Source organism: Calidris pugnax, unplaced genomic scaffold (genome assembly GCF_001431845.1).
Source record: "Calidris pugnax isolate Ruff unplaced genomic scaffold, ASM143184v1 scaffold58, whole genome shotgun sequence".
Lineage (NCBI taxonomy): Eukaryota > Metazoa > Chordata > Aves > Charadriiformes > Scolopacidae > Calidris > Calidris pugnax.
Window position 1 is genome coordinate 4259339 of NW_015090868.1, and position 20268 is coordinate 4279606.

Sequence of the window (20268 nt, forward strand, 5' to 3'; positions counted from 1 at the left end):
TTTCCAGGCAACCAGCTATTTTTCTGCTACAGCCCAAGATTCAAACAGACCAGCTTAGGGTCATTTTAGATACAAATGAGGGTGAAGACTCATCAACATCTAGAACAGCTTCCATCGCTCTACTTTAAAAGCTGGAAGCTCAATGGAAGTCCACATTCCAGAATGCACAAAAAGGGTATTTATTCCAAGCACACAAGCAACCAGCCTTCCTGGCTATGTACCTATACCAAATCTTCACCTGAGAAAGGCAGAAGATCCCTCCAAGAGCTCAGCTTCTGAGCACTTCTCAAGCTGGATTGGGGGGGCATTCCTGAAGCATCCTACAAATCCTTCAGCAGATCCCAAATCCAGAAACATACAGTTTTATGGCAAACTGGCAACTCTTTATTTCCTTGAGAGGATGTGCCCGTAGCTGGAATAACCATTTCAGGTTTCCCAGCACAGTCCTGCTGCTGGCCAGTGTGGTGGCCCTGGTGTGGCAGCCCCGTGCCCTGCCTGTGAGCCCAGGCTTCGAGAGCCCCAGCAACTCTGCAAGTTTTTCCTCCACATTAAGAACTGTAAGTCCTTCAACAGCTACTTGATGTAAAAGACAAAACCATGGCACAACCCGGGTTTCCAGTATGCGTGTCCAAATAAGCTAACACCACCCAGCTGGCAGTGATTATCCACACATCACAGTTCACATTTTAAACAACGGCACTCCTTCTGGAAACAAAAACACATTCTCTTTTGGAGTTGTACTGAAGAAAAAAGAATTCACGAGAACCATTACTGAAAAGTTTTAATTTATATACCAAAATATAGAGGGTTTGTTTTTTTATTTCAAGCAGCTGTGTCACACCAATATCTACGTGATAAGCCACCGATCACAGCTGCCTAGTCCACCCCATGCAACGTACCACCTCCTCCAGGATCTCTGTGGCTTTTCAAACTTCTTAGCAAAGTCCTGGCTTTCAGCAAAAACTTCTCAATCAATTTTGCATCTGCAGAATAATACTTCCAGATCTTCCTCAAAACAGTACTCATGTGAAACCTTGTCCCTTCTATCCATTATCAGGTTCAGCAGCAGTGTTATGCATTGCCCGCACCAAAAACTGCAAAACACATTGCAAAGGAACAGACACAACCCACTTCCAAATCCTGAAATACCCCAGGGAACTGGACTGTGTTGTGGGACTTCACCCATGACACAAACATATAGAATCACAGAACAGTTTGGGCTGGAAGGGAGCACATGACACAAACATATAGAATCATAGAATGGTTTGGGCTGGAAGGGACATCAAAGATCATCCAGTTCTACCCCCCTGCTCTGGGCAGGGACACCGTCCCCCCTGCCCTGAGCAGGGACACCTTCCACCAGAGCAGGTTGCTCCAAGCCCCATCCAGCCTGGCCTTGAACCCCTCCAGGGATGGGGCAGCCACAGCTTCTCTGGGCAACCTGTTCCAGTGTCTCACCACCCTTCACAGGACAGAATTTCTTCCTAACATCTAATACAAATCTCCCCTATTTCAATTTTAAATGGTTCCCCCTCGTTCTATCAATACACTCCCTGATAGAGTCCCTCCCCACCTCCAAATCTCCCCTATTTCAGTTTTAAACGGTTCCCTCTCGTTCAATCAATACACGCCCTGATAAAGAGTCCCTCCCCACCTCCTCCTGCTGAGGACCACAGAGACCACACTGGACCGTTCCCCTCTTAATGCTGGGATGTGACCTGGTCCCTGCCCAGAGAAGGTGGAGAAGAGCCGAGAAGATGCTGGTACCAGGCACTCAGGCAGCAACTCTACCAGTCACAGGCAGAACGGGCTGGTGGAAATGTCTCTGAGCTGGAGAGCTGTACATCTTCTAGATAAATCAGCAACACACTTTGATAACAATTCATTTCAAGAGTCAAAACGTATAAAAGGAGAACACTAAGTGTTAAATATAAAAACATTACAATGCTTTTTTAAAAAACGTTTTATTAGACCTGACTAAATCAAATGTGTTCAGAGCACATAAAACAGAAACTCATCAGCGCAGCAAGGAACGGAAGCACTTAAATGTGTTTTACTGTCATACACAGGGCCAAACTAATTCTATTCTGGGAAAGGAAAGCCTCATTTTTGAAAGCCATTTGCTGTCAAACCACAAGCACTTACTCCTAAAAATCAAACCTAGAGAGAAATACTGAGCATCTTGAAAACATAATAATAAATTATCAGTATTTGCAACCACTTCTGTAACAAGTGTGCTTAGACCTTACAGGAGATGAACTTAGTTTCTATGGAAGAAGAGGGCATAATTTAAATGTTTTTTTCATACTGTCACAGTTGTCAACAGATTTCAATATAGGATGAGTCTTTCTCATCTGAGGAGATATTCCTCTTATGGAGAAAACATTAGAAATTGGAGCCTACTCCCTCCCTGTGCCACACCAGCCATGAGAAGATGAGCATCACCACTGCCTGTGATGCAGAAACTGAGTCACATCTCTGCACCAGCTCCAGTCACTCCTGTGTCACCAGCTCCAGCCTGGAGGTCCTTACAAAGGGGTAACAAAAGGGGCCTTCACATCCGCTCTGCAGTATGGCATTTGCTTTATGTGGGTCCTTATACTACAGTATTTCTGCCAGTCCCTGGTTCCTCCTTCGCTGACAACACCCAAACCTCCAAATAAATTTTCTAATTCAACAATCTTCTTAGTTAGCAATTTTAGAAATTAATTCTTTTTTGCAGTATTTCTGCCAGTCCCCGGTTCCTCCTTCTCTGACAACACCCAAACCTCCCAATAAATTTTCTAATTCAGCGATCTTCTAAGTTAGCAATTTTAGAAATTAATTCTTTTTTTTAAGCTTGCCTGTCCTTCACCTCCACATAAAAGCCCCCCTTGAAATGTTATTTCTTTCACATCACACAGATGCAGAAGCCAGCTAAAGAAATGAGCCAAGGAAATGGCACAACAAACCAGATTTACACCCTCTGCTCCAGGTTTATTTTTGCAAGGAGCAAGAGACTATTACGGCAATAAAGTGAAAATGTCATCTCAAATCAATAAATATATAGGGCAATGACTACTTCCGAATTAGTCTTGGCCCTGTTAGTGTTATGCATTGCCTTCTTACCAAATGAAATCAAGCAACCAGTTTTCACCTTGACTTATTACTTCAAATAGAATTCAATTAAGCCTCAGAATACACCACTTAACGCGATTAGCTGATACAGACTCGCTGTGACTTCTCATGTGCTTCTTCTCCCGTTTGCCAGGTACGGTCATGGAGAATCCCATGTTTATTCCCTGATGTTTAGTTTGTGAAACGCGACAGCAGAGAACCAGCCGGGCAGGATTCCTGTGAGTCACTGCCTGCTTCACACGCTGGTACGCTCGGGGCTCTCTGTGCTCTAACAAGCCTTACCCGGGATCTCAGGCTCATAGGGATCTCTGCTTTCCCATCCCCTTGGGGCTCTCTCAGCTCTAACAAGCTTTACCCGGGATCTCAGGCTCATAGGGGATCTTTGCTTTCCCATCTAGAAGCGGTGCCCACCTTCATGCAGCAGCTCCACAAAGTTAGGTCCAGATGCAGTAATGCAGGCCATTTAACTTGACTTCTTTGTAAAAGCCTGTTTTCTATTACACAGGTTTTCTGAACTCCAATGTTAGTTTTCACTTGTCACACAGAATCACTCCTTCCTTCCCTGTAAAAATTCCGATCTCATAAAAAAATAAGTTTACCCCACCTAAGCGCCCACTTATTTCTCAGATTTTCTAAAGTTTTTGTCCCAGTTCATTTCACCTGAGTGTGACACAGTCTCCATCAGGTACCACACAGTTTGGACAAGTTATAGTGCCACAACTGAAGTTCTCACGTCTATAAAATGATAATTATCTCTATAAAGTTCTTGGAAACGTTAGAATAGGAGATCCTATGCTTGAGCACAATATTACAGTATTTTCTTTACCTCACTCCATTTTTAAGGCTGATTAGAATTTAATCTGAAAATGCAGCACAAAACAGAAGATGGAAACAAAGGTCAAAGATCTTAATTTCTTTCTTCCACTAACTGTTCCCTTTAATTTTGATTTTGTAATAGATACATCTACTTTGCTACTGTCATTAAATTGGCGTCTTCTTGGGAAGAAAAAAAAAGAAGAAATAGCAAGGTAGTCATGAGAAACATCTTCCTCATGGAAAGCAACACTGGTTGCCTGAAACACCAAGTCTGTTTCAGCCAAAGGTGTCTTTTCTCAAGGTCCCTTTTGCTGGGGCAGGGCTCCAGATTTGGCATCTTCTTGGGAAGAAAAAAAAAAAAAGAAGAAATAGCAAGGTAGTCATGAGAAACATCTTCCTCATGGAAAGCAACACTGGTTGCCTGAAACACTAAGTCTCTTTCAGCCAAAGGTGTCTTTTCTCAAGGTCCCTTTTGCTGGGGCAGGGCTCCAGACACCCTCCAGCTGTAACCCATTCTGAATACCCAAATGTACCCAATAAATATCTTAACTGAGGCATCTTCTAAAGAGTTATTTCCACCAGAGCCTAGTTTCACAGTAATTAATGGATTAAAATCTTTCTCTGGGTGTTAGAGCTCACAAATCTTCAACCTTGTTGCCAGAAGGATTCTTGTCCAACAGCAACCGTGTGTTACAGGGGCCTTGAGAATCATTGAGGCTTCCCTGCTTCCCAACAGCTGCCTGTCAGGTACAACTGGGTTTGCTTTACTGGGGGAAGCTACTGTGTTACTACTCATACACTACCCTTTATGATCAGAAACTATTCAATTCCTCAAATTCCAGACATTATCCTTTTGACTTCTGTTCTGATTCTTTTTTTTAAAATCTAAACCACAAAAATTATCTAAATTAAATATCCTTATTCTATCTTGTAAAAAGAATATGTCTGTATTTTAGGAAGCCAGATTTAAAGAGCAGAATTACACTTTGGATGAAAATCCTAATGAGAACCGGCCAAGTTTGATATTAGGTTCTAGAACATCAAAACTATAAATTTAACTCAAAGATAGCTGCTCTAAACAATAGGCTGCCAATACATTTTGGATTTATAGGCCAAAAATATGACTGTTCCCAAACTCTTCCTTTTACTATGGATGTTTTTGGGTTTGGTGATGCAATGTGTAGTTCTGCTCCTTAAGCTAGATGTGCATTTCTCATTTGATAAAACATTTTCTGCTGAACTTCCACAAAGGCCAGGACAAATTTTTCTGATCCATGTGTCCATGTATTCCAGGATGGAAAATTTAAAGTGCTAAGAAGTTTCCAAGAAAACTAGTATCTCGACTCTTACAGTCATTTGCATGTCAGGAAATGCCAGTTATGGCAGCTCATATACTAATGGCTATTTTCTATTTCCACCTAGAAATACTGAAGCCTGTTTCAGCCACAAAATTTCTAGCACATTACTTACGTTGCTTCCCCTGTCACATGAAAAATTAGCGGTACCCACATATCATAGTTGAGGCTCTATAGGCATTTCCCCCCCGTGAAGGTGTCACCACAGCCATGCCCAAATAAAAGTCTGAACTGTAAATCCCAGTCTTCCTGTAACCGTGCCAAGAGAAGCACAACAGTGGAATTTAGCTTCTTTTCATCCCTGTAGCACCCTGTGGCACAGACACAAATCTGAAGCTTGTTTCTACAACAGAATCTGCTGAGAGCTCTCGAAACACTTAATTAGATTTATTTATTAAACTAGAAGAGGAATGAGTGTTTATAGGTAAACATCTTACCATCTAAAGTTTTTTTTAAACAGCCTGAATGTGGCAACTTATGCATTAAAATGAGAGGATGAAAATGTGCTGGGGCAGACACGAGGGCAGGGGGGCAGGAGTGGCAGCCACAGCCTGAGCGACCACAGAGGTGGCTACACCAGGTATTACCAGCCTCTGTGAATGTGTCTGTTACTGAAGGGACAAGAAATAAATTCAAAATTGACAGGTGAAATGCATACCAAGGGAAGTTAAAAGACCAAGTTCAATGCGTTGGTGTGGATTTCAGAGGTTAATGCAGTACAAGGTTAACGGGAGATGGCTTTCCTTGGCACTGCACGCACTTATTGTCACAGGCTGATTTCACCATTTCCTCTGCACTGCCACTTGTCCTTTCTCCCCTCAGCTTAAAAACAGGAAAATAGTTATGAAGTCACTGGAACTACCAGGGGACCAGGGGGAGGGCAGTAGTCTAGAAAGACTCAACTTGCTTTTGTGATTAGCTCTCAGTGTGACCCGAGTTTCTAACATGGCTGGTGCACACACAGCTGTCTGACAACGGGACAACTCGGTACAGGGGGGTGTTCTCACCAGGCACACCGTTCACTGCCATCAAGGATTCTGGGTCATAGAACAGTTAGAGTTGGAAGGGTTCATCAAGTTCCAACCCCCTGCCCTGGGCAGGGACACCTTCCACCAGACCAGGTTGCTCCAAGCCCCATCCAGCCTGGCCTTGAACACCTCCAGGGATGGGGCAGCCACAGCTTCTCTGGGCAACCTGTTCCTGGATGCCAAGAGGGTTTCCATCTGGCATTAACCCAATGCAAAAGTTGCTCTCACCAGGTAGAAATGGGGTTTTTAGGATTTCTAAGTTCAGAAGACTCTTGGTAAAGGCAGTAACAAGCACAGAAATTCCCTGTACAAACCCTTTCAGCTCAAGCGTGAAGGTGTTATCAGAGCCAGATATTAATATTGACAGCTCTGAGATAACGCTCGCAACAAACAGGTTTGAGCTCAGGCAAGGGTTCTGTGAGAGATCCCTGCTGGGCCAGGACCAGCACAGCAGCATTGCTCAACCTCCCCTAACCCTCCCACCCCAGCCTCCCACCTCCACTCCCCATGGGCTGGCTGAGTTTTGGGACAGAAGTCATTGCCAGCGAGTCCCAGTCTCCTTCTCAGCTCTCCCACTTCAAACCAGCTCACAAGAAGCAACTTTAAACTTTTGTGCAGAAACGCATTGGGACCTCTTGGGGGGGGGTGGGGGTTGGAAAATATATATATATACGTAAAAAAATTTAAAAAGGGAAAGCAAACCCAAACCCACACAACAGCTGAATCACCTCCCAGTAACTCCAGCTTTGCCAGGCAGCAGGAGAGGCTGGGGCTGGGCTCCAAGCGACCCAAGGGCTCGCTCCAGCTCTTGTCTCCATTTGGCCAGGCAGCCTGTCCTTGACCCCATCTCACTGTCATATTGGCTCTGCCCACACATTAGGACAGTCCACTTTGCTGATGTGGCAGAGAAAAGCCCTCTGTCCAGCTAGGTGAGCTTTCTGGTAGCTGGAACCTGAACCAGCCTTCTGTGGAGAGAGACCAGCACCAGGAGTCCAGAGCAGGACCCTCCTTTGGTTACACCAAGCTGTTCCATCAGCTTACACTGCTTCGTGTCACTCCACACTCGCTCTGCTGTGAGGAATGGAAGCACAGCTTTGTTCTTCATGTCATCAGCTACGCACTATTTATTATTTTTTTTAAACTAGAAAAGCTGAAGCTACTTTCACAGTTGGCTCTGCAGTAGTTAAGCCCCTGCCTTTTGAGCTAAAGCCTAACTTCAAGTTTCTCCCCAAGTTCACCCAAAGAGTTTGAAAACTACGTCAAAGGGGTCCCCAAGAGATACTTCAGAAAAATAAACTTATGGCCAGTTGAAATTAAAGTTAGCTATAGCAGACTCCACACCTCACCAGAACGTAAAAAACCCCAAACCAAGAAACAAAACCAAAACAAACCACAAAACCAAAACAACTCCTCACAATGTTCCCTAAACCACAGAAATCCTACAGGATGTTTTCCCCCAGCAAACTACCAGGTTCTGAATACTCCTCACACCACCATGGCCCTTCTCACCCCTACAGTACCACACAAGAACTCTTCAGCAAGTATTGTCTTATCCCGGGAAAGGACAGAACAACCTCAATACCAATAACTGTTATGAAAACTACATCAATATGCCGTATTTAGCCCAGTATCATGTGCTTAGGCTTAACTCCCCAAAATTACCAATTTTATACAATTTGACTGAAATAAAATTTCTTTTTTCCTTCCATCTACAAAAGAATAATGAAGAGGAAGGAGGAGTAAAATTATTACAGTCCTCCACACAGTTCTTGTCCCTCTAACACCTTTTTTTTCTCTTTAATAACTATTCCAAATTTTCTAAAAACAAAACAAGGAAGAAAAATACCATGTTTAAACTAAATGACCTGCAACACAACCTGGAAGAAACAGGTGGGTGTAACAGGCTTCTCATTAAATATGACATTGATAAAGTATTCCTGAATTTTAAAAAGTTGCAATACGCAACATTTGAGAGAAGAATCTTGGCCAAGACACTCAATTATAAAAGTTACCCAAAAAAATCAAGGTGATTATTATACAGTAATTAGAAGGTTGCACAGAAGTTTAGCAGTGAGAATTTCACATATAAATTTCACAATTTCACATTAGATGACAGACATTCAGAAATCCTGTATCAAATTGCTTTGAAGATCTGAAAGCAGTCCCTTAGCAGAGAAAGGTGTTCCAATCAAGAGTTTAAAAACCCAACCAAAGCAAACCCACAAAACTGGCTCGGAGGCACCGCTCTTACGGAGATGAGCCAGGCTTGGACTTAAATGCAGTATTTTTAGATGAAATGAGAGTGAGCAGATATTATCCCACAAGAAGAGAACATTACATTTCTGGCAGCACACCGAGACAACTCAGTGCTTTTTTTGTATACTGGTCTATAAGATCACCGCATACCAGAACAGCTGAAATAAAATTGATACCAATCTTGGAACATGAGTTATAAATGCAAGAGGAATTGCTATTAAATACTGCATCAACAGTTGCAGTGTAAGTCCAAAACTGTTATAATTTCCTCGACTTCAGATTTTTCTTCTCTCCAATGTTTTAAGAGCTGCCCAAAGTTTCTAGCGTAATATCAAACTGATTAGGTCATTACGTATGTCAAACAGACTAGAACAAATAAACTAAACCACACCAGATTAATTCCACTCTAAATTCCAAATGCATTTCTAAACATATTTTTAAATGAAATGTTGATAATTTTAAGACACCACCAATAATGCAGGATAAATACAACTGTTATAACTCATACTTTAGTCTGAATAGCTCAAAACCACATCTACCCCCTCCATACTCTTCTGTCCAATGTCAGATAACAAAGCGAGGTCACGCAGATTATCTGCTGAAACTAATCTTTCCTACAAGGGCAGAGCTTGAAGGATATACTTGGAAAAGTACATACTTAGAAAAGTACTCAACCCTGAAGGGCCCTCTGACTACAAACGTTTAAAAACTTCTCTTCTAAAAAGGACGGGAAGCTGCGAAGAGGCCATAAAACTCAGTGTCAGGGTTTTTATTTGTTCCCATCCAACTGATGCCTGGAGCAGGTTTGCTGCTACCTCCCCAGGAAACCAGAAATCATCATAATGGAAACACAGATGTTATGTACCGGTATATTAATATTTCAAGAAGCCCTTGTTGGAAGATTTCAACAAATTAAAGCCACAATTGACCAGCTGTGAGTTTTTACCTCGGACTGCAGGTGCTGGATCACAACTGTTAACGCTTCAAACTTCTGGTTGCTGCACGTCAGGAACTTCTTCAGCTGCAGGATGATTCCACTTTGGGCCTCACATTTTGTTTTGTACTGGGTCAGCTCAGCCGGTTTTGTGCCGGGCGAATGCACGTCCGTGGGGGCTTGGGCCTGGATGCAGGAGCTGTTGGCACTCCGCTGCTTGCCCTTGTCAACTGAAAGTTTCTAGTGTAATGTCAAACTGATTAGGTCATTACGTATGTCAAACAGACTAGAACAAATAAACTAAACCACACCAGATTAATTCCACTCTAAATTCCAAATGCATTTCTAAACATATTTTTAAATGAAATGTTGATAATTTTAAGACGCCACCAATAATGCAGGATTCAATAAATACAACTGTTATAACTCATACTTTAGTCTGAATAGCTCAAAACCACATCTACCCCCTCCATACTCTTCTGTCCAATGTCAGATAACAAAGCGAGGTCACGCAGATTATCTGCTGAAACTAATCTTTCCTACAAGGGCAGAGCTTGAAGGATATACTTGGAAAAGTACATACTTAGAAAAGTACTCAACCCTGAAGGGCCCTCTGACTACAAACGTTTAAAAACTTCTCTTCTAAAAAGGACGGGAAGCTGCGAAGAGGCCATAAAACTCAGTGTCAGGGTTTTTATTTGTTCCCATCCAACTGATGCCTGGAGCAGGTTTGCTGCTACCTCCCCAGGAAACCAGAAATCATCATAATGGAAACACAGATGTCATGTACCAGTATATTAATATTTCAAGCTGCCCTTGTTGGAAGATTTCAACAAATTAAAGCCACAATTGACCAGCTGTGAGTTTTTACCTCGGACTGCAGGTGCTGGATCACAACTGTTAACGCTTCGAACTTCTGGTTGCTGCACGTCAGGAACTTCTTCAGCTGCAGGATGATTCCACTTTGGGCCTCACATTTTGTTTTGTACTGGGTCAGCTCAGCCGGTTTTGTGCCGGGCGAATGCACGTCCGTGGGGGCTTGGGCCTGGATGCAGGAGCTGTTGGCACTCCGCTGCTTGCCCTTGTCAACTGAAAAGACAAAAACAATAATTAATCAATGTACACTCTGAAGTCTTTAGAAGAGAGACGCAAAAGAAAGTAGTGAAACATCCTTATAAACGCTTCCTGACACACTAACTAGGAGAATGGGTTGTTTCAGTAGCTGCAGAAAAGACCCTGTCCTCTGCCAAGAGGAGCATTTCACACTTCATCCTCACCTTCATGTCTTCTCATGTACCAGTATATTAATATTTCAAGCTGCCCTTGTTGGAAGATTTCAACAAATTAAAGCCACAATTGACCAGCTGTGAGTTTTTACCTCGGACTGCAGGTGCTGGATCACAACTGTTAACGCTTCGAACTTCTGGTTGCTGCACGTCAGGAACTTCTTCAGCTGCAGGATGATTCCACTTTGGGCCTCACATTTTGTTTTGTACTGGGTCAGCTCAGCCGGTTTTGTGCCGGGCGAATGCGCGTCCGTGGGGGCTTGGGCCTGGATGCAGGAGCTGTTGGCACTCCGCTGCTTGCCCTTGTCAACTGAAAGGACAAGAACAATAATTAATCAATGTACACTCTGAAGTCTTTAGAAGAGAGACGCAAAAGAAAGTAGTGAAACATCCTTATAAACGCTTCCTGACACACTAACTAGGAGAATGGGTTGTTTCAGTAGCTGCAGAAAAGACCCTGTCCTCTGCCAAGAGGAGCATTTCGCACTTCATCCTCACCTTCATGTCTTCTGTGGCTTCCTCTCCAGCATAATCTTCACACTGTGCTTTAAATAAACATTTTCATAAAATGCAAGATCTCTTATCCTACCTGGTAACTTATTTCTAACGTAAGATTTGACCACTTCAGTTTGTAACATGGATTTCATATTTCTTGAGCTCTAAAGCAGTGCTGAACACCAACCCATTTTCCCCGTGTTTACTTGGTCTTTTCCTTCCTTTTGAAACTTTCATTGCAAAAACCCCCCTTCTCTGCAGCTCAGATTTGAGCTTTAGAAATGCAAGACCTCCAGTTTATAAGTGTCAGCAATTTCAGTCACAAGGATGAGACTTTTTTTTTTAAAAAAAAAAAGGCTCCAAAATTGAATATATTTCCACTGTTGACGATCCAAGAATGACATGGTTGATTTAATATTCCTAGTTATGTTGCAACCTCAGTCCCTCCACAATACACAACCACCTCCTGTCAGAGGAAACCAGGTTGTGCATCCGCAGCGTTTGACTCGTCAACACCGCGGAGGTTACGGGTGTCTCTGCTGCCTCTGGAGTGGAGAAGGAGCCCCAGCAGATAGGGCCGGTCTTCCCCGTTTGATCCCACGGGGAGCGAGCAAACCCTTTTGCAATAAAAGGGCTGATGCAATATGCAAACAGCCCCTGGCAATTTAATGAAGACATCTAAGCGGATTGCTTTGTACAGTTTCAACTTAACAAGATTTCTTCAAGATAAAGCGGAAAAAAAAAAAAAACCCGAGTGCTGAGATTTGGAGAAAAGAAAAATGGGAATATAAGAAAAAAACAGGAGATTGAACTAACCAACTAGAAGTAGCTGCTCATGAAGCAGCTCAGAAGTAGCTTTCTGATAAGAAAAAAACAGGAGATTGAACTAACCAACTAGAAGTAGCTGCTCATGAAGCAGCTCAGAAGTAGCTTTCTGAAGCTCAACCACCTCGTTTGCAGGTTACCAAGGGATTCTGGAATAGTCCCAGAGGTGTCAAGTCCAATCACACAACTGGGGACAGTATTAATAACAAAAGCTTTGACTCTTAGTGTTACTCTGACTCAGCTATTGCATTAACACATCAGTCTTTCACAGCCTTCACTTGTTCTCAAAGCATTTGAAAACAACTTCCCTGTTCAAAACACTGATGTCCTCTGTACCTCTCTGACTGACCCAGGTACAAAGTGCCTCCTGAGCCTAAGAATTTTCCAAATAAATCCTCTCTAAGCAAGATTTTTCTGTCATCCCTCATAGTTAAGAGAACTGTCAGCATATCATGTTGAGATGCTCCTGTGTTCTAGGAGATGTCAGTACACTTCTGCTCAGAGATGCTGACTGTTCAAGGGTACATTTTTAATTAGAAACATACTGTCTTGCAGTTTAATAGTAGAGCTATCAAAAGCTGTATCAACATAAGCCAAATCAAAATACAAACCTGTAAGGGAAAAAAGATCAAGCTTGGCTGCCAGTTCTAATTAGCTTATTTTTACCAGCACTTTAACTAATGTGACCACTTCTTTTCTCACAGTGCAGACACAACGATGTCCTTTGAGTAGACCTCTTTTAAATGAATGACAGTTCACATTTTGAGAGCAACCATGTCAGATTTCCAGCAAACTTCCTTAGGAAAATACTGGTTACTTTCTAAAGCTCCTTCAAAAATCACAAGAGATGCTAATCAGAGAAGAGAGGGGAAGCAAAGAGATCAGGGACTGGGGAATAAACACGTACAGTCAGTCCTTCCCTGCCCTCCTGGCTCACGTACTCCTGCTCTCCCACATAGTCCACCTCCCTTCCTGAATGCTCCACTTAGAATAAATAGAGAACTAGAACACTCCTCTTGATTTAAGGCCACTGGGTAAATTCACTCATACAGATGCTAATATCATCATTTAATTAACTACATGAAATGATTTCTATCTCCATTTGCAGGACCCTGACAGAGCTGCATTAAGTCTGAACAAATGTTTGCAGGAAATGTTTATTCTGGGAAAAAAAAAATTACATCACATACTGTTACCTAATGATACCTAATGAAGTTATTTCATTTAAATACAGTGATAGAGCAGCTAACCACAAGTGACACAACACTCCAGATACCCACTGTTTCCAGAGCTCAGCTGCCTTTGCCAGTCTGCCACCACTGCTTTTATCGTGGCGCCCAAACTACCACGTCTTTTCCTAGAAGCTAATTCAAACATCCAACCCAGCCCACCCTGGATACTACACTAAAAAAAGCTGAACAAAAACCATGCACTGGAGAAATTCAGTGACATTCCTGCTGGCAATTTTATCAGAGACCTGTGCTACACACAGCCACTTCAAATGTTGAAAAGCATTTCTCTGCTCGCGTGAACCCTCCGTAGCACGAGCTGCCTCTACAGATTAACACCAGTGACATTCTGGTGCTTATTTATGGCCTACGTACCTCTGGGCAATGACAGATTGTTTCCAGATTTGTACAGCAGGCAGGCTGCAGCGGCGAAACAAAAGCCATGCTCTCATTAAAACAAAAGCATCCTGATTCTAATTACCGATGGGCTCTAAATTGAAGGCAATATTGGTTACCAGCCCAAGTCCTCCTCGCTTTGGTCTTTTTACTTGCACCCTCACACAGTCTTGACTTGTGAAGGAGAACATTTCCCACCCTTCACTTCAGTTCTGGGTGGGAACTGAGCCTCCTCTCCAACAGGCTCAAAACCACCATACCCAATTTAGTTGAAATGCTCAACTGCTCGAGACTAGAAATCAGATTCTCAAGTAGCACATGTAGCGCAGTAGCCAGACAAGACACACCATCGTCTAAGGTCCTGTCCTTCTTCAGACCAATAAAAAATTAAAAATAAATTAGCAGTGATTTTGCAAAGACTAAGCCTTTTGATCACTGAAACATTCACAGAAGATTCGATATCTTGGTAGCAAAACCAATACCCCATGACCTTGGAAAAGCTCCAAAAATCCTCCCACTCCCTCGCTACACGGGAGGCAGCAGCTGACTCCAGTTCTTTGGGGAGAATATTGGACCCATCCCAGGCTTTTCCATAAAACAAACTGTTTCCCATAAATCGCTTCCCTAGGTAACGGAGAGTTAATGGCCGTTCAAAAGCAAGAAATACACAACTGTCTGTACTCCAGGGCGTGTTCCATAAAGTTATGTTTAAGTGCGGGGGTATCGCCCAGTACTTGACATTGTACTTGGCCGGATATCTCAGAACTTGCTGGTGCCACTGGTTTCCTGAAACCTCTCTATCTTGTGCACTGCTGCAGGATTACCAGATGAATCATCTGTCACCCGCTTTTTGGCTTGCAGAGCCGAATCAAAGCCTTCCTTTGCTTGTCATGTTGTAGGAAGGTCCGTGTAGGAATGTCTACACTAGCGAGAAATTAATTTTCTTTAAGCAAGAGATTCAATTTCTAAAAAACATTACATTTCTTAAAAGCATTCCAAATAGCCTAAACAAACTACTTGACAAGCGTAAGTAGGAACCACCTCTTTTCTCTCCCCACACCTTTGCAGTCACCGTTCTCTTACCCCTAAGCACCTTCTTTTCACATTCCTCATCCAAACTGTTAGCTTCCACAGGTCTCTCAAAACCCGTGTGTGTCTTGTGTAAGCACTTTTCAAAGAAAAAGCCTTGCTCAACGTTTTCTCTCGCAGGAAGATGCAGGCTGGTAAAAACTTTCTGCCTCTCCTCCATTTTCTGGAAAGCCTTGTCTACACACGTTAAATTGGTGCTCACTTCTTTGATCAGCAAGACCAGATCGGCCTGAGTATTTAATCGAGCTTCCATTTCTTGTCTTACTCGCTGGATTTCCTCAAGCACAGCCCTTATATCCAAGTGGCTGGACTTCACCTCCGCTTTGAGATCTTCTTTCACCTGCTGCTGGCTCCTCTGCAGCGCTAACACTGTTCTGATTTCCTTCTGAGATGTTTCCACGTCATGCTTTAGCTCCTTCTGTCCAGCCTGCATGGCCTCCTGGCTGGCTTTGACTTCTGCCAGCAGAGCAGCCAGGCACTCCATCCCGATCCCACGGGAGTCGCAGCACCTCTTCCCGTGTCACGGCTTCCGAGCACTTGGGGACATTTGTCAGGCGGGTAAAAGTCTCATACGAGGCAAGACGAAGGCACTAAATAAAATCCTTCAAATAAGCAGGGCTGGAGAGCCAGAGCTCCTTCTCAGGGCTCAGCCAGAGCACTAATCAGTTTAATTGGCAGATTATGCCACACCTAAATTTTTTAAAATCTTTTGCTGACATCACTGTAGGTGGGACGTCACCCCGAAAGCCACTCCCAGCAGTCACTTGATCTGTGCATCAATCAAAGAATGCCCGGGCATCAGGAACCGGGTTTGCCGCGAGGCAGCCAAGGGCTCTGCAGGAACGCGGCGCCCCTTCCTGCCTTTCCAACACAACAAGGCTTGGAAGGAGCCCCAGGTGCCTGCGGGAGCTGAAAGCCAAACACTTCACCAGCGCCTCGTTATTCAACCAGGTGATTACACACCTGTCCTTCTGCTAATGTTTGCAGCCAGGGCTCAGGTGAGCACCTTGGACCTTGGCCCGCTCCCACTGAATGCCCTCTCCTCATTCCCACAGCAAGCAACGCTCTGCTCCCAGTCTTTGGACAAACCCAGATCCTGAGGAAGCCCTTTAGTCCACAAACAACAAGTGGTTACCAGAGCAATACGGGAAAACTGACTAATGAGATATTTTTGGCAGGTTAAGGAGGATAAGCCTTTTAGATACCAGGTCTGAGTCTGAACTTTTCTCCGTAAAAGCTGAGGTTTCTTACTTTTTTAAGCATAGAACTCATCATAGATCTTGGCTCCATGTAGAAACAGGTAGATTAATGACACCAGGCTGTTAGCTGTTGTGTTACACAGCTATTTAATTACCCAGTCAACGGACACAGTTTGGAAAAAGTGACCAACACAACATAGATCTTGGTCTGCAGAAGGCGCCAGCCTCAGCCTTCAAAGAGGTGAGCTGGCATTCAGAGCGGGACTCAGAGCAGCGCACAACCTGGAGCTCAGGAGAGCTTTTGCACCACACCTCTGTTGGTTATAGTTTGTTGCTAGTTGTGGAGACAGCAATGATCCCACAGAAACCTCAGAGTGGATGACCCACTCTACCCAGCCAAACCCACAGTAACCCCCATCAGCACTGTTTTGGGCTGGAAGTGTTACAGAGAGTGCCAACAGTCCATGCATGCACAGACGCAGGATTTCCACCTCACCACAGTGCTACCGGGCAAAAAAGCCATCTGGGGAGTCCTGCTTGCAATGAAATTTTACTGCTCACTTTCCATTTCACCTCCTACACTAGTCCAGGCATACTTGTGGGACCAGGAAGGTCCTCACAGAGCACCTCATGGTTTGCAGGTATCCCTGTTATCACAGTGGTACCACAGGCCCTGGTGGACAAAATGCTGATGGAGCTTTTTTCTAAGACTGGATCACCTGCCAGACAGTCAGACACAGGCTGAAGAGTAGGTGAAGAGAGCCAGGTATGAGCATCCACAGTACTGCTGCACCCCTAGAGCAACACCTGCAGTAATTCAGCTTAGTATGACACACCATTCCAAACGTCACCATACCTTAATGGTTCCTAAAAATCCCATGAATGGAGGTGAAGCACTTGCAAAGAACTTATCAGATATTTCCTGGCAGCAAATGAGAATCCAGCAGAATTGATTTCCACTGGTTCAGGTATGATACAGGTAGAGAATAGGTCTCTCTGTCAGGGGGAGGGTATTCACCAGGCTCATCCATGTATCCACCCAAGATCTAACTCTCCCTGACAGCCCAAAGGCTGCAGCCTCCTTTCTACATGTGTGTGCACCCATCCCAAGTGCTCTCTGCTACAATACACCGAGGAGAAAAGCTCTCCTTGGAAATCAGTCTCTTGCTCTATATGGAAACATTCATTCCGTCCATAATGTCATTGATGTGTTTGGTTCGTTCCTCACTCAAACTAAGAGCTCTGATCACTAAAGACTCTAGTGATTTCTAAAGATCACCTTCTTCACACAGCTTCCAGGCAGGTTTCCGTTGCTTTTCTCCACTCTTTTTTGATGATGCTCTTCTTATCTAAAATAAAATTCACACATAGATACTACAAAGCAAACCGAAATCTACAGAGGTTGCTGGTACTTTGAATTTTACAACCTGAAAAAAGCACCACGTGTAGTTTTGAGTCAACACAAACTCGCTAGACCACAGTAACAGTTGTATTTTACAGTGTTAGGTAAAAAAGCATATTTGAAATACTCAACAAAAGAGTTTACACACAAAGCTTACAGTGAACCATACAAAAAAATCCACTACTTTGACCTTCGGGGTGTTAAACAAAAGAGTTTACACAAAGCTTACGGTGAACCATATAAAAAAATCCACTACTTTGACCTTCGGGGTGGCTTCACATTCTGTACAGCTGACCAGTTTGTACAACTAGGACTGGGGTGAGACTTAAAACAGGAACCACATATTTTTCACTTCCCAAACATGAAAGAAGCAGCATCTAGTCACCTCTATATACTGACTTTTCCCTTTTTTCAAAAACTCTGGTTTACACCTAATTGTAATTGGTAACTGAGTGCACTCTCCCACTGCAAAACAACCCACCCAAATCCCCCAAAAAATCCCACCCTTGGACTTCTTGGCATTAGGCTGGCAAAGAGTTTGAGAACTAATGAGAAAGACCAAATTAAAAAACGAAAAAAGGGAGTAAGGACTAGAGAGGGTAGTCCATACAGAACAGAGTACTTGCTACATATAATAGGAGGAAACACTTGGACAAGAATATATCCTTGCAAACTGGGTATATATTCATATTTATATATAGTTACAACTAAAATACTGAAATGCAGGTAAGGAAATGCTGCCAACACATCCCAGATCACACACTGAACCTGATTATGGAAAGCATGTGTTCTGTACAACATTAACATTCATGAAGCACTTCTAGCTAACTGTGTTCAGTCGAGTTTTGAGCTGGATCAAATTTCTCCAAATACGCTGATAAACATGAAAGTAAACTTGAAGGTCCACCTGTTTTTATTATTTCTGAAGAATGCAGACCTACACTGCTGACCTCCACTCTAGATGGTTTATCTTTTCCTCCTGTGAGTGAGCTACTCCCGTCAGTCCGGTACTGCGTGACCCATGGGTCTCATTCCGGAGTTTTTCCCTTCAGGAGCTATCAAATCTCAGTCTCGCGTCTGAACCAGCCCATCAGTGAGTATGTAACTTCTCCTTATATGTTAATCTTTACACAGCTAGTTCTGAAGCCGCAAAAAAATCTCTACAATTCTCCCTCCATCCCCCCCCCCCCCCGCAATGCGTACAAGCTATTTGAGCAATGCAACAGAAAGACCGATCAACCATTTGATCTCACGGCTTTGATTTTAAAGTTTGCCTCGTGACAAGCTACGGCACTTCAGGGAGGAGACTTGAGAACATCCATACAAATAAGGAAGCCACTGGGTTGAATCCACAGCAGTACATTCATTATCTTTGAGAGGACCTGGAAATTTGGCTAGCTGTAAAATTACCACCCTAAATTCTTTCAAAACTCCTGCTCTGGGCTATGAACCCAGGAAGCAGTTTCAGACAAATACATAGGGAAAGCAGTCACAAAACTAAATTAACGGTGTCTGCGGAGGCCCTGACAGGCTAGACTTGGGATGGAAGCCTTCCAACCCCCCCAGTCGCTCCACAGCTTGGCCAACCGTAATTTTCACCTGCATCCAGCCTCACAAGTGGCAAACACACACCTTCCTGCTGTGCCTCTCGGAGTCCAGGCTGGTGACTGTACAAACACAGACTCCTGAAGAAGTGATGTTCTGTTCCTACCCCCTGCCCCAGGTCTGTCTGTATAAGCCGGCGCAGACAGCCCCAACTTGCCCAACGCGCGTCAAGCACGTCAGTCGTGAGCCAGTTTCAGTCCACGGGAAAGCGACTTCATTTTTCAGAGCTGTGCCTGAATAAATTGCCCAACAGAAATTCTGAAGACGCCAACGTATCTTACAAACTCTTCTAGCTACTTGTTCAGAAGTCTTGCCTCAAGAAGCTGGGGGAAGAGAAACAGCACTTCTTGTCTTACTTCCCCCCACATCAAGCTGGTCTGAAGCCCAAGACAACAACTGAATGCTTTCTAGAGCAGAACCACAGCTCTCCCATCCCTTTACTATCAGAATAGTTCGTGTTGGAAGGGATCTTTAAAGGCCATCTAGTCCAACCCCTGCAATGAGCAGGGACATCGTCAACTAGATCAGGTTGCTCATAGCCCCATCCAACCTGACCTTGAATGTTTCCAGAGATGAGGCATCTACCACCTCTCTGCGCAACCTGCGCCAGTGTTTCACCACCCTCAGTGTAAAAAATTTCTTCCTCACATATAGTCTGAATCTCCCCCTTTTAGTTTAAAGCCATTACTCTGTGTCCTACCGCAGCAGGCCCTGCTGAAAAGTTTGTCCTCATCTTTCTTATGAGCCGCCTTTAGGCACTGGAAGGGGCTCTAAGGTCTCCCCAGAGCCTTCTCTTCTCCAGGCTGAACAACCCGAACACTGAACGGGTCCTGACAGCAGAGGTGCTCCAGCCCTCTGAGCATCTTCATGGCCCTGCTCTGGACCTGCTCCAACAGGTCCATGCTATCTCTTGAGTTTCCCTTCTTTAGGGTCAGCCACTAGCCCATGTTCAGGAACATCAGCTTATTTTAGCTGTCATCAAATCCTTTTCAAGTTGTCCTGAACAGAAGAATCAGTAACCATCACAGAGGCTTTTAAAAAGGTTGCAGGAACCGAACAAAATTTTAACTGCAGGCAGGTAAAGCCTGACCTGGATGCTTAAACTGACTCAGCAGGGTTAAAACACACACAGCAGAAACCCCTCTGCCTCTCTTTGCAGGGGCACAAAGGTTTTTTTCAGCATATTTTCCCTTAAATGCTGGTACAGCCTGGAGGGGCACTGCAGAATCCTCACAG

General features: G+C 43.8%; 1 protein-coding gene across 4 annotated transcripts in view; it reads right to left on the reverse strand.

Annotated features, from left to right (window-relative positions):
• MTUS1 (microtubule associated tumor suppressor 1) overlaps window positions 1-20268 on the reverse strand; it is a 94514-nt gene that overhangs the window by 22447 nt on the left and 51799 nt on the right. For 3 of the 4 annotated variants that reach the window (XR_001412448.1, XM_014945556.1, XM_014945558.1), the window contains one exon: window positions 10885-11102. Coding sequence is in view for 3 of the 4 variants with exons in the window: in XM_014945556.1 (XP_014801042.1) it covers window positions 10885-11102 (218 nt within the window). In the remaining variant the exon portion in view is untranslated. Of the gene's footprint in view, window positions 1-10884; window positions 11103-14820; window positions 15470-20268 lie in introns of those variants that run through there. The other variant, XM_014945557.1, reaches the window with a different exon arrangement.